We start from the raw sequence: 14,150 nt of genomic DNA, 5'->3' as shown, positions 1-14,150 counted from the left end.
ATACCAAACAAATGAGCAAACTCTACTTTGATATTGCAATGCATCTGAGTTGTCACGTTTGATTTTCGTCCCTTGTTTAGTATTTAATTTGCAACACAGAAACAGGCTATTCGGTGCAACAAGTTCATGTTGGTGTTTATGCTGCTCCCTGAACATATTCTTCTATTCCTTTCTCTGTCGTGTTTATCTAGCTTCTCCTTAAATGCATCTTAGGTTAGTCAGCTCAACTGTTCCTTGTGTTCCACACACTCGTCCCTCTCTAGGTAAAGAAGTTTCTATTGAATTCACCAGTGAATTGACTAATTGCCCCTAGTTCTGGCCTCCCTGCAACATCCTGTCTACATCTGCCCTATTGAATTGTTACATAATTGTGAAGACTTTTATCAAGGCATCTTCTCCCGTCCTAGAAAAAAAGAGCCCAGCCTATTCCGGGGGGTATAATATCTCAATTCTGGTATCTTAGAAAATCATTATTGCACCTTCTCCAATGCCTCTATACCCTTTTCAGAACACATAATACTTGCGCAATTTTATGTGCTGAATAAGAACACAGTTTATGTTGCAGATTTTTGCATCTAACCGTGACAAATTTTACCCAACAGGATTCCAATATACCACTTCCGATAGCTTTTTCTATTTCAAGTAAACCCCAATATTTGGTGTTCCAATCAGAGAAGGCCCACCATGCAACTGCTCTACACCTTGCATTATGTTGAGTAAACATCAGCATGTTTTGTGACCCTGAATGCTGATTCCTGGGTATAATACAACTGAAAACAGGGACTGCGCTTTGCAAAACACTTTTCAGCCAATTAAGTGTTTCTGATGTCCAGCATGAGAGGATCTGTATATAAGTAAGTTCTTTATTAAAAGGTTTAGCGTCAGTTCTGGGTGCGACCTAATTTATGATTTGCATTGAAGCATTGAGGACAGAAAGGATGCTAATCCTGATTAACGTAAAGGGATCTCATCATGGACAGATCTGTCAATGTATCTCTGAAGTGGTTTGTATCCAGCTGAGATATTTGACAAACAATATTGTATCCCGTTTTGTAATATTGAATGTCCCTGTGGTTTATGTTACTTTACAGTCACCAGTGTATATGTAATCTTAGTCCGATACTGTATCTTAATCAGCAGCGTTGTAAACAACTGTTGGATTTATTCTTAACCGAGTGAGTCACTGCTTGTCATGTGAGCCTGCTGATAGAATTTCTTTTAGGTAGGAAAGTACCCCTAAACTGAACAGACAAATCCTTGGCAGTGATTAACTCCTTGGCTCAGCCTACATCTTTGGATTAGCCAAGTGGAGAGCTGTAAATTAGGCTGTAACGACAGTTCCATAAAGGTTTATTATCATGGATTGCCTTCTGCTCTGCCACTTCCTTCAGAGCTTAGCAGCTTTAGAACAACGGATCAAAAAGAAGAAAGCAAAACAGACTTGCGTCTGCAAAGTGCCTTTCACGACCAACGGACTTTTCAAAGTGCTTCACAGCCAATGAAGTACTTTTGAAGTGTAGTCACTTTTATGATATAGGAAACACAGCAGCCAATTTGCACACAGCAAGTTCCCACAAACAGTAACCAGGTAATCTGTTTTTGTGCAGTGGGCTGAGGGAAAAATATTAGCCAGGACACCAGGATAACTCCCCTAACCCTACTATGAAATAGTGCCATGGGATCTTTTATGTTCACCTGAGAGTGGATGGGGCCTCAGTTTAACATCTCGTTTGAAAGGCTGCATTCCCTCAGTACTGCACTGGAGTGTCAGTCTGGAGTAGGACTTGAGCTCAGAACCTTGTGACTCAGAGACGAGACTGCTACTAACTGACCTTTCACCTGAAGCTTTCACTCTGTTTCTCTCTCCACAGATGCTGCCAGACCAGCTGAGTTTTCCAACGTTTTCTGGTTTAATTTCAGATTTTCAACATCTGCAGCATTTTGATTTTGTCCTTTTATCGTGTCACATGATATGGGAGCCAGGAAGGGAAGTGGGTGGTCAGCTGTTTTATCGAAATGGGGTTGAGGGAGCAGGTGGTGCATCTCATAGCCAAGATGAGCTCAGAGAGTAACGATAAAAGACGGGAGAGAAATTAGAAAAAAACATGGGTTCAGGGCCGAGGGCAGAGGATATCTTAGGGAGATGTGACTTGATGAGCAAGGACAAAAATCCATGAGATCACAGTGACTGGAAGACTCATTGTCAAATGCCACTTCTACCATCTACACGTAATGATATTTGTCACAGTTGATATTTGCAGCAAGTCCGTATTCACCGAATGGAACAAGTTACAGTGCATAGGTTGATAGCCCTTTGTGAAAAAGAATAACCTTTTATCTAGTTCGATATATAATTTATGCCTAACCCTAACTTATCTAACACAAATAGCCTATCCATATGGATCAAAACTAACCTTCTAAAAAATTTAAAGACCTCCAACAGATGGGGATCAAAGTCTATGCTTTTCTAGTTTAATAAGTCCCTGACCTATAATGGTAACTAAGGATCTTTGAACTAGGTGTCAAATGAGTTGCTATTCTCAAAACCTTTTGCAGGGCCTCCAGATCATTTGTCTTGTGAAGGGACCAAAACTGGACACAATATACTAAATGAGGTTTCACTAAGGTATTGTACCAGGGCCACATAGTGGCCTGGAGTTCCTACTAGGTTCTGCTGTTTTTTCAGCACAATTCGCTCAAAATAGGTTAAACCAGCACCAAAGATCAGGAAGTTTCAAGCGCAAATGATGTTCTCTGCAAGTTAAGTTTTGTGCTAGTTTTGAAAGCATCAAGCTTGACATCACCCCTGCCCAAAAACTGACCCATGCTCTCAGATCGAATTAATCATCATGACAAGCTCATTAGATCCGTCCACAGCCTTTCAAATAGGTACTTAAATTTAAGCTGTTTTGTTGGCGCAAGGACACTTATAGGCACATTTTTTAAGTTTTTAATTTTTTTCAAATTTCCTAAGAAACTGACTATAGTACACCAGCGAAAGTAGAAAATTGTTCTGTATAGGTGTTTAAAGTCATTTTCAGTGAATTCGGTTTTTGTGATAAACCAATTTTCGGTTGTGTTAATGAAAATGCAGCAGGTTACCACTCCTAAATATATCAAAAATATTTTTAATGCTGTTTTTTAAAAATTGCATTCTAAAATGCCTCCTAATAGTCCTGGTTCATGGAATATTTTATGTTTGGCAATATGCAATTGAGTTTGAACAGAAACTTGAATAAAAGAAATCTGCAAACAGTTGCGATGTTCAGCTTAACTTATGCCAGATTGCCGATTGCGCTCAAAGCCAAAATTCTTCACCAGTATGTTTTATTTTATAGTTGTTCTGGCAATATATCCCAACAATTTATTTTCCTTTGCAAATAACCATGCTGCACTGGTTGTGAAGCTTTAAGAGATTCAGGCACTATAGCACCTAGCACTTTTTCCTGTTTAACAACCTCGATCCTATCTATGCCCTATCTCAATTTTTCTGTCTTAAATAATACCTGCCGGATGCAAGCTCATTCCCCCATCAGATCTCGATAAATAAATTTAGAATGAAGTATAAATACAAAATGTTGGAAATACTTAGGTACTATCTGTGGAGAGTGTAACAAAGTTAACATTACAGAGTGATGACCTGTAGGAAGAAGGGAGATGGGAGAAAATAATAAAAGAATAGCCTGTGACGGGGCGGAAGGCAGAAGAGATAGATGACCAAGGAGAAGCAAGGCAAAAAGAGATGGTAATAAACAAATAAAGAATCAAAATAGGGGTCCATAGGAGGTGTGAATACGAATAGCAAAATCATCACCAACAGCTGCCAGCTGAAAGAATGGGGGCAGAGATTATGATCTGAAATTGTTGAACTCAATGTTGGGTCTGGAAGGCAGCAAATTCCCTAGTCGAAAGAAGAGGTACTGTTCCTCAAGCTGATCTTGAACTTTGTTGGAACAGATTAGGAGGCCACGGGCAGGGAGGTCAAAATGGGGTGGAGAATTAAAATGCCAGAGAACCAGAAGCTCAGGGTCATGCTTGTGGACTGGATGGAGGTGTTCCGCATTTGATCTCCCCAGTGTAGTGCAGACCGTGTAATGAGCAGCAAATACAGTATACTAAGACGAAAGAAGTAGAAGTAAATCGCTGTTTCGCCCCTAGGGAGTATTTGGAGCCCTGGATGGTGGAAAGCAAGGAGGTAAATGGATTTGTGCCGCATGCATTTTGCTTCGGTCACATTGAAGTAGCCCTTTTCTAGATGTTTTGACTAATTGACTGAGGTAGATGTGGGAACTGTCTGCTTACCCTGCGCCTGACAGTGGAAGACAATGGCAAGTCACCACTGACAAAAAAACTGCCAAGAAAACTGTTCAGGATGAAGCATCAGCAGACTATGAGCTAAGGGCCTGCCTCTGGGCAGAGCACACATGACATGACTGTTATGACCGATGCAGTTGGTAAAGCTGAGTTATTTTAAAAACCCCAGAAGGAAACTTTAAACAACTGTCATAACAATAATTTTAAGTGTTATGTTTGAGATGCAGCACTAAATTCAGGAATCAGACCATCAGTTCTTGAGGCTTTACATTAAACCCATTGAAACATTTTATTAATTTACACAGGTTAAAAATATATATACACATGGCTACAAATCACTACTATCATAGCTTTTAACAAATTCCCAAACTAATCTCCATTAAAGCGACAGCAACCCATAGACTTAACCAAACACCAGGCAAAGCATTTTCACCGTACGAATTCAGAATTAGGTTCTTTTCATTGTGGAGCCAGTTGGAGGCTTGCAGCTGCCTTTTGACCTTACACTGCCTCTGCCTGCACACCCAAAAATTACTGAAGTTATACCTACCACCACTGATTGAATTCAAATTATCAATGTATCAACAACCTCTTTGAACTTCACCTTTTATCAATGAAACCCCTTTCATAGTACCAACGTTATTAGTGATATAAACATATGGCTTGGTATCTGCTAGATAGGTGTCAAGTTTTTACCCCACTTCTTAAACACTCTATTCAAAAAAGGCAAATGCACCCTATCTCTCTTACATATCAAAACTAGTACACATCAAAGCACCCAGACTAGCTGGCTTTAATCCAATTAAGACCTATCAGCAGACTAAACCTCTATTTTAAAAGAAAAATATTTCCCAAAATGTTATTAACATTAATAGCTTCATGACAATGGCATGAATCAGTATTTGTTACTACCAATATACAAGTTCCTATTTCATCACTTCCAAGCCTTAGTAATGATTTGTTTTAAGTCATTGGAAATGCTTCTGTACTATTTTTGATTTGTGATATGAAGTAAACCTTCAGAAAGTTTTCTTTATTTGTTTACATACCATTGATCTTCAAGCTAGTACTTTGGAAGTCAGCAGTAAGGTTATTTTAGTCCTTTTCACATTCCTCTGGCCTTTGAGGTCTGGTATTAATCTAAGAGGCAACTGTTACCTACCAGCTGCAAATGTAGTGAAGGAAAACTAATAGTTTGTTCACTTGTAGCACGAAGTGTAACCTTCTCCTGTTAACTTAAAGTTAGTTCATTCAAATTAGCTGTGCTATCCCTCCTGTGCTGGTTTATTAGATATTGAAAAATCAATGAATATGGATGAACCTGCTTAATTGCAACTGTCTGGCACACTCAAAATTGTGATAAAACAGGAATTTCTATAAAGCAGGAAGGAACAAAATCACATAACCTTTATTTGCCTAAATTTCTTGAATCATTTTTAAAAGGTGAATACTATATAGCATCTTAAAAATTAATCTTGAGTTTTTATGCTACAAAGAATTCTACAATTTAGTTTTGGTGAGGATTTAGAAGTTGCCAACCTCTGCATTTTCCTGAGTGCATAAAACTCTTTTCAAAATTCTAGAAACCCGAGATTCAGAAATGCCATGCTTATGTGTGACGAATTTTTAACGACTGCAATTCCTTAACACTGTTGAAAACATTGACTTCCTCACACAAGATATGGAACTGGATTTTAAAGGGTGCTGGCTGCCAAGCCCCATCCGACCAGCTAAAAGCTAAAAGGTTGGTCACTTAAGGACCTCAATAGGTCCAAGGGTGGGTGGGTGGGCCACCCAACACCTCCCCCACCCCCTGTAAAATTTCAGATGGGCCGGGGGTGGTAAGGCAGCAAGAAGGCCATGTGCTGGATCTTACATGCGCTTCCCCGCCTTCAAACCAGCGGGGAGTGTGAAGTCATGGTGATTTTTTAAAAATCATTGAACCATCTTGAAAAGCAACTAGACTTCCAGACAGCACTAATAAACATTAGAGTTGACTGAAAACCAGGTCAGACTGGTTTTCAAGCAAATTAACCAACGAAAACCCAATCAGATTGTAAGCCTCTGGTTCAAAGATGAAAGGTTTCATTAAAGCAGGACTTCTGCATGCCCCATTTACAAGCAAGCAGGGATTGCAATAAAACAGCAATAGGAAGTATAGAGAATAAAACATACATTGAAATGGTTACATTAAAACAGGAATTGCAATTAAGTGAGTTGCAAATAAACAAATTAGTTTTTTCTCTTAAGCATAAACAACTGAATTAACATTAAACAGTGCCATTGAATCCAATTGCTATCAGGAATTTTCTGCTCCTCTGTCATCTGAAATTTCCTATAACAAAATTAATATTAAGTAACATCGGTTTGGAAATGTTTGAGTGTGATCATCGTGTGAAGATTCAATTGAACTGTTTAATAGTTACTTAATTGGTGAGGCCTCTGTTCACCGTGTGTAATACTGTCAAAACTGAGAATTTGGATTTTTACCATAATCTCTCATTGCAATTTTGAATCAGTGTTACATTTAATTTAACATAAGCATTTTTATAAAGTTGAGGGATGCGAGATTTCTAATGTAGTTTCCTAACCAAAGGGGTAACTTTTTTGACTTTGTGTGATAGTATGACAGCTCTTTTCATATCTCTCCTGATTTTTAAAATTTCCATTGACTAGAAATTTAAATTAGCTGTTAGCTGCAGCTCAATAACAACAAATCCAAAGATTTTTTTTTTATTCTTTCACGGGATGTGGGTGTCAATGGCCAGGTCCGCATTTATTGCACACCCCTAATTGCCCTTGAGAAGGTGGTGATGGAGAAGCCTTCTTGAACTGCTGTAGTCCATGTGATGTTGTTAGACCCAAAGTGCTGTAAGGGAGGGGAAAAATGGTGCTTTGATATGGGAAGTGATCAATTCTACATTTGCTGATCTGATGTATGAAATATCGAATGCTGAAGTTTACTATCCTAAGTACTCCCTGCACGAGGTAAAAATGTGTTTGAGTTTAGGTTTCTTTCTAATCTGTTGGTGTGAGTGTGAACATGAAGTGTCAGAGACCAGTTAAAGCTGTATTAGGACATTTCAAATTAAAATGATGGGTGTTTACCCTGCAGCAACTGCCCAGCAATTTGATAATAAGTGACTTTCTTGATACAATAAAACTTTTGGCTTGTTATGTATTTTGCACACACAGAATTTTTTTTTTTTAGTTATTTGTTTTAAGTAAACCCATTGTGAAATTATACCCCACCCTCAGTGAGGTCTGTCTGGCATCTGAGGGCCAATTATAGTCCCTCCCAAACCTGATCAAAATGAGCCATTTTGGTGCTGAAATAGCCATGCCCACTTTCCAGCTTTAAATGGACTTGTATAGGCTGCTATTTTAACTCTTGTGTTTTGGGGCATGTCAGGCCCTCGCTGCACTGCAGGTAAGACCAGAGCCTCATTAAAGTGAACAAGTCTGGGTCTAATGATATAATTCAGACCTCAGCACCAACTTAATGCTCAGCCTTGCCCTCAGCGCCCAGTACCAGGCTCACAAAGAACAAAGGCACAGATTTGCTGCTGAATGGTAGCATCCTTTGCCTGGTGCAGATTGGGTGTAGGAACTGATCAGGCTGCAATATTTTTCCTCATGCTGAAACAGAAGATTTTACTGGAGGTATCATACCTGTAATCTGATCAATATAATAGAAACCCCAGTCATCATTATAAATGAAGTCAGCCACTCCGACACATGTAGCAACTTGTTTAGCAAGGTCAGATTAATCATCACCATTGAATGATCGCTATGACAGTTATTTACAGAAACTGAAATCCAGTCTAACTTTCCATACTGCACACCACTGATGTGTTGTTTATAGGCTATCACAGATCACTTTATCTGTATTGATTTTGTATCTTTTTCCTTGCTTTCCCTCACAGTACTTCAATTAAAGCTACAGCAAAGACGGACAAGAGAGCAGCTGGTGGACCAGGGAATCATGCCACGTAAGATACTTCTTTGTAAATTTATAAAATTCAAATCTTACACCCCTTCACTAAGATATAAAGAGGATTTTGTCAAAAGATACAATAGGATTTTAAAATCAAGCACTGAAGCAGTAAAACTTTTCCTGGACTATGAACGCACAAAATAGGAGCATAAATAGGCCATTCGGCCCCTGGAGCCTGTTTCGCCATTCAATAAGATCATGGCTGATCTGTTTGTGTTTCGAGTTCCACATTCCCACCTGCCCCCGATAACCTTAGATTCTTGTTAGGCAAGAGAATCTACCTACCTCTGCCTTAAAAATATTCAGTGACCCCACTTCCACCGCCTTCGGAGGCAGAATTCCAAAGTTGCGCAACCCTCGGAGAAAAAATTTCGCCTCATCTCTGTCCTATAAGGGCAACCCCTAATTTTAAAACAGTGCCCCCTAGTCATCCTGGCTGCTACTGCCAATCTGATTTTTCCAGTTTATATGTAGATTAAAGACACCCATGATTATTGCTGTCACTTTATCACAAGCACCCAATATTTCTTCTTGCTTACTTTGTCCTACATTGTGGTTACTGTTAGGGGCCTGTGGACCACTCCCACTAGTGACTTCTTTCCCATACTATTCCTCACCTACGCTCAAACCAATTTTATATCCTGCTCTCCTGAACCAAGGTCATCTCTAACTGTTGCACAAATGCCATCCTTAATTAACGGTGCTACACCTCCACCCTTTCCTAGCTTCCTATTCTTCCACCTTTACCTAGCTTCCTATTCTTCTTGAATATCATATGCCACTCAATACTCAGGACCCAACCCTTGTCATCCTGCAACCATGTTTCTATAATGGCTATCAGATCATATTTATTTACTTTAATGTTATCAATTTGTTTACTTTGTTACGAATGCTATGTACACTCAGATACAGAGCCTTTAGTTTTGTCTTTTTGTTATCCTTGTAACATATAGTCTTGATTGTTGGCGCATTCTTAGTTTTTTTTCTCTCTATCCCTTCCTGCTATTCTCCAACCTTTATTTCCCATATTATTATTTTCCTTTCTTACCTTACTCTTTGATATACCACATCTTTCCACATTTGATTCCTTGCCTCTACTAGTTATCTTAAAACCCTCACTACTTCCCTAGTTATGCAGTTTGCAAGAATGCTGGTCCCAACATGGCTCAGGTGTAGTCCGTCCCAACGGTGCAGCCTCCACTTTCCCTAGTACTGGTGCCAGTGCTCCATAAACCGGAAACCACTTCTCCCACACCAGTCTTAGAGCCATGTATTCACCTCTCTAATTTTATGTACCCTGTGCCAATTTGCACGCGACTCAGGTAATAATACAGAGATTATGAACCTTTGAGATTCTGCTTTTTAATTTGGTGCCTAGCTCCTCATACTCTCTTTGCAGAACCTCTTTCCTAGTTCTACTTAGTCATTGGTATCTACACAGACCACAACAATTGGATTCTTCCTCTCCCACTGCGTTCCTCTCCAGCCCTGAGCAGATGGCACCGGGCAGGCAGGAACGCCATCTGGACTCTCACTCTTTGCTGCAAGAACAGTGTCAATCCACTTCACCATACTGTTCCCCAATATCATTACAGTCCATTTTGCTCCCACCACTTGAATGGCTTCTAGTACCATGTTGCCATGGTAGGTTTGGTCATCCACCCTGCAGCCCCTACTTTCATCCAAACAGGGTGAGAGAACCTCAGACCTGTTGGACAATTGCAGGGGCTGACACTCCTGCCCTCTAGGCCCCCTTACATGCCTCACTCGCAGTCACCCCCTCCTGTCCCTGACCACTGACCAAATTAAAAGACACTATCCAAAGTAGTGTGACTGCCTCCTGGTACAAAGCATCCAGGCAACTTTCCCCATCTCTTATGTGTTGCAGAGTCTGCAGCTCAGCTTCCAGCTCAATGACTCTGAGCCAAAGCTTTTCAAGCTGCAAACCACTTATTGCAGACATGTTTGCTCAGGATCATACTGGTATCCAGGAGCCCCCACATGCTGCATCCTTGACACATCACCTGTCCTGCCACCCTTAATCTGTTACTTAATTATATTACTCACTTACCTATGTTGCTTTTTTATATATTTTATTAACTTTACCACCAACTTGTACACTATTTTAAACCTTAGGAATGGAATAGACCTTAACCACTCACCAAACAGCTAGCTCCTTTCCCTCTAGTTGAGTAAGGATCAATTCCTACAGGGTGGGAAAGGTAGAAATATAAAAGGAAATGAACACCACCTCCTCCCCTTCACCGAACTCCCCCACTCACCAAACTCTCAGGTTTGCACTCAGTTTCCTCAGCTGCACTCATTTGCTTACCTTGTAATTTATGTTTGCTCCCAAAGGTGCTATTAAAATTATTTGGATAATGCTGGGTTATCCAGTTATTAGTTGAGAAGAATTTTCCAAACTCATAAGCAACAAAATTGTATAAAAACCTGGTATTCCATGGTTCCTCATTGCTTGCTCAGCTAGCAGATATGTAGGTACAAAATTATTTAAGTCCATTAATAATGTACATTTTAGTGTGTTGAAAGCTGAGAACTTTGTGATTTCATAGTGTTATTCAGAAGCTGCTGAATTAACATGATTAAGCATGTTATTTCTTATGGGATACATTTTTACAACCTATATTCCAATATGATTATTCCCATACCTGTACCGTTGATGCCTAATAATAGATTTGTGAATAGGCTATATACAAACTTAGATTTTTAGATATGTGGTGATATAATTTCATACCTATAAAGCTGGGATACAAGTTATATATACAATACAACAGAGGGAGGTGGGGGCGGTGGGGGGCTGCGGTGGTTAATCAAGTAAACACACAGAATTTGAAAGCATTTGAATGGATTCTGGATTCCGTTTATATATCAGGAAGACCAATTTTCATCACTCCATTTGCGTATTACCGATTCCGACATTTGCATTTAAAATCTTTGACATTTTTAATCTCCCACTCCTTGGCATTATAGTAATTTTTTTATTCGCTCATGAGATGTGGGCCTCACTGGTCAGGCCAGCATTTATTGCCCATCCCTGATTACACTTGTTCAGAGGGCATTTAAGAGTCTACAACATTGCTGTGGGTCTGGAGTCACATGTAAGCAAGACCAGGTAAACGTGGCAGATTTCCTTACCTAAAGGACGTTAATGAATGTTAAGACATGACAGATGATGTGTGCCAGGTGGACCAAAACCACAAGGGAAACTTGGTTGCACTATCACAACAGTTTTACAATTTGTATTTATTACGAGAAGATGTGTGCACTGAATTCAGAAGTAATAAGTCAACCAAGACCTTTAGAGATATTAAAAATTAAATTAAAATATTTATTAACAAACTATAAAAGATTTCAAGCACATACATAAGACTACAATTACTTACTACTATATTAACGCCTAAAATTCCTAATTAATCTGACCCCCAATTATACCCCCTTTAAGGCAATAGTCCAATATAGATTTTAGATTTAAAACAGAGCCATAAGTTAACACAATACCCACTTGACAGTGGAATTCCAAATGGCTTTTCTCCTGCTTCAGTTTTGTTATATAGCAGACTTGTGCACCCATGGCTGGAGGCTTCATTAAGGCTATTTCATATGATCTTTTTAGATCTTACATGGCCTTCTGACACATAGGGCAGGATTTTCTGCACCCGCCCACCGCCAGGATCTCCCGGTCCCGCCGCAAGTCAATGGACTTATGGCTGGGGCACTGCCTCACCTGCAGTGGGTCCCACCTGCGACGGGGCCGGAAAATCCCAGCCATAGCCTTTCTTCTCCTTTATATATGTTTCTATCTTTTTAATATATAAATTCTATTGTTTGATATGCCTTTGGAACTGTATCTTCCTCATAATATAAAACTTTCATGTTGCCATTATTGTCAGTAACCTTTGGGAAAAATAAACACACTCCTTAGCCCTGCTCATCTGGCTAGTTGTAAACAGACTAAGATCCCTTTGAAATCCAAATCCATTCATTTATCTAAAAATGCAAATTTCCTTTGCACCCTACATGCTAATGCAGCATCCATGTATACCATTCGCATGTCAGGCACCTAGCTTCTTTTGATGACTTCAAATGTAATTAAATCACACAGACAGACCCAACTATACTCCAACCAAAATGTAGACCACGATTTTAACCCCCCATTCCCTGTAATATTAATGGTGTTGATTCCAGGCCCTCACAGAGGCTCCTGCTTAAAATTACAAATGTCATAATATTAATATCAAGGTGAGGGAATCCCACACTGTCCTCAATTTCCTTCTCTTTGAATTTGTTCTGAGCCAGGAGAAGCCGGAGTCCTCCCTGATTGCTTAACGCAAGGGAATTTGCAACCTCGCCAAGGCTTAACAGAAGAAAATTTGCAACCATCTCCGCTTGCTCATCATGAGGAAATTCACGACCTCCCCTATCTGTACTGCGTGGGAATTCCCAGCTCTCCCCAATCCCACTTTGATTGCTTTGGAACCCCTCCTCCCACTGACCAATCCTACAATGCAGCCTCCTGCAGAAAGATTCTCGTTCGCACTTTTGGCTGGCTAGCGAACCTGGCCAGCTGTTGTCCCAGAAGTTTTATTTAAGTGAAGTCCTGACAATACGATCAGATGAGCCTCTGCACCTCTGACTTGCCTGGCTGCACTGCCCATTCCTGGACTCACACATACCTTCGCCCTGTCCCCCCATCTGTCTCTATGATTTATATTTACTTATATGCTAATTTGTAAGCTTCACAAACTCCCCCTTCCCCACCCCCGCCCCCCCACCAAGATTTTCAGGCATCAGAATGTTGTAACATTTTGTTCAGCTGTCAGTATGTGCAGTTCATGTTACAGTTTCCACTGCCTAAGAGTTTTGGAAAATTGTAAATGAAGGACATCAGAAATCCAAAGTCAGAAACTCAAAGCCCTCAAGTCCACTCCACCTGGAGCCCATATAAGATTATTCTATCACAGATTTCCATCCCATACCACTACTTCTATTGTTATCTAAGGACTTAACGTGTTCAGCAAATATTCCTGAAGTTTATGAAAACAGGCAAAGCATGCAATCCAGTGTTGAACAGACAGGTTTGTACTAGTACGACAAGCAACAGAAAGACTTAGCAGTGCTCCACTGTGCAGATTTAGCTGATTAAGCTCTATCTGTATCACAATGGTTATCCACATCATTGCTTTTTTTCCCTTTTTCCTCACTTGTTGCCTAAATTTTCTGGAGTGAGGCCATAAGCCAGAATTCCGCCGGCGGGAAAACAAGTCGCAACTTTCCCCTCGGCACTTTCATGATGCTCACCTTTCCCACTGGTCAACGTCGGGATTGTAATTTGCATGACATGAATGCTCATTAACGGGGCTACAGACCGGAACCTTATGCCCCCGTGGAATCTTCCCTGCCAGCGGGAAATCGGACCGTTCTGTTTCCCGATCTGCAAACGTGACGTGCACCGGCATGCACCAGACTTCCTTGTAACTGGATGCTGCCTTTGCTATTTGCACTGTTCTTCTCCCAGGTGCCGGCAGTGTGTCACACAACAGATGGCACGCACACGAAGGAAGGGGGGGGTTTGGAAGACATGAGGAATGGGGGGGCGTGGTTGGAACACACATGAAGAAAGGCAGGGGGGTCGGGAGGCAAAGTCCAAGTACCAATCTGGGTAAGGGCAACTCTGCAAGGGGGGGTGCGTCTGGGAAAGGGCAACTCTGCAAGGGGGTGTGTCTGGGAAAGGGCAACTCTGCAAGGGGGTGTGTCCAGGAAAGGACAACTCTGCAAGGTGCGTACGTGTCCAGGGAAGGGCAACTCTGCAAGTGGGGGC

General features: G+C 40.6%; 2 protein-coding genes across 8 annotated transcripts in view; both read left to right on the top strand.

The window, feature by feature from the left end:
• Positions 1-14,150, top strand: part of lyrm1 (LYR motif containing 1) — an 862,750-nt gene that overhangs the window by 701,681 nt on the left and 146,919 nt on the right. The window lies entirely within an intron of this gene.
• Positions 1-14,150, top strand: part of mrtfba (myocardin related transcription factor Ba) — a 290,981-nt gene that overhangs the window by 197,080 nt on the left and 79,751 nt on the right. For all 7 annotated transcript variants that reach the window (XM_078559102.1, XM_078559106.1, XM_078559104.1 and 4 more), the window contains one exon: positions 8,241-8,306. In XM_078559102.1, the coding sequence (XP_078415228.1) occupies positions 8,241-8,306 (66 nt within the window). The remainder of the gene's footprint in view (positions 1-8,240; positions 8,307-14,150) is intronic.

The sequence above is a fragment of the Cetorhinus maximus genome, chromosome 15 (genome assembly GCF_964194155.1).
Source record: "Cetorhinus maximus chromosome 15, sCetMax3.hap1.1, whole genome shotgun sequence".
Taxonomy (NCBI): domain Eukaryota; kingdom Metazoa; phylum Chordata; class Chondrichthyes; order Lamniformes; family Cetorhinidae; genus Cetorhinus; species Cetorhinus maximus.
The sequence above is the reverse complement of the archived record's forward strand: the minus strand, read 5'-3'. Positions and strand labels throughout refer to the sequence as shown.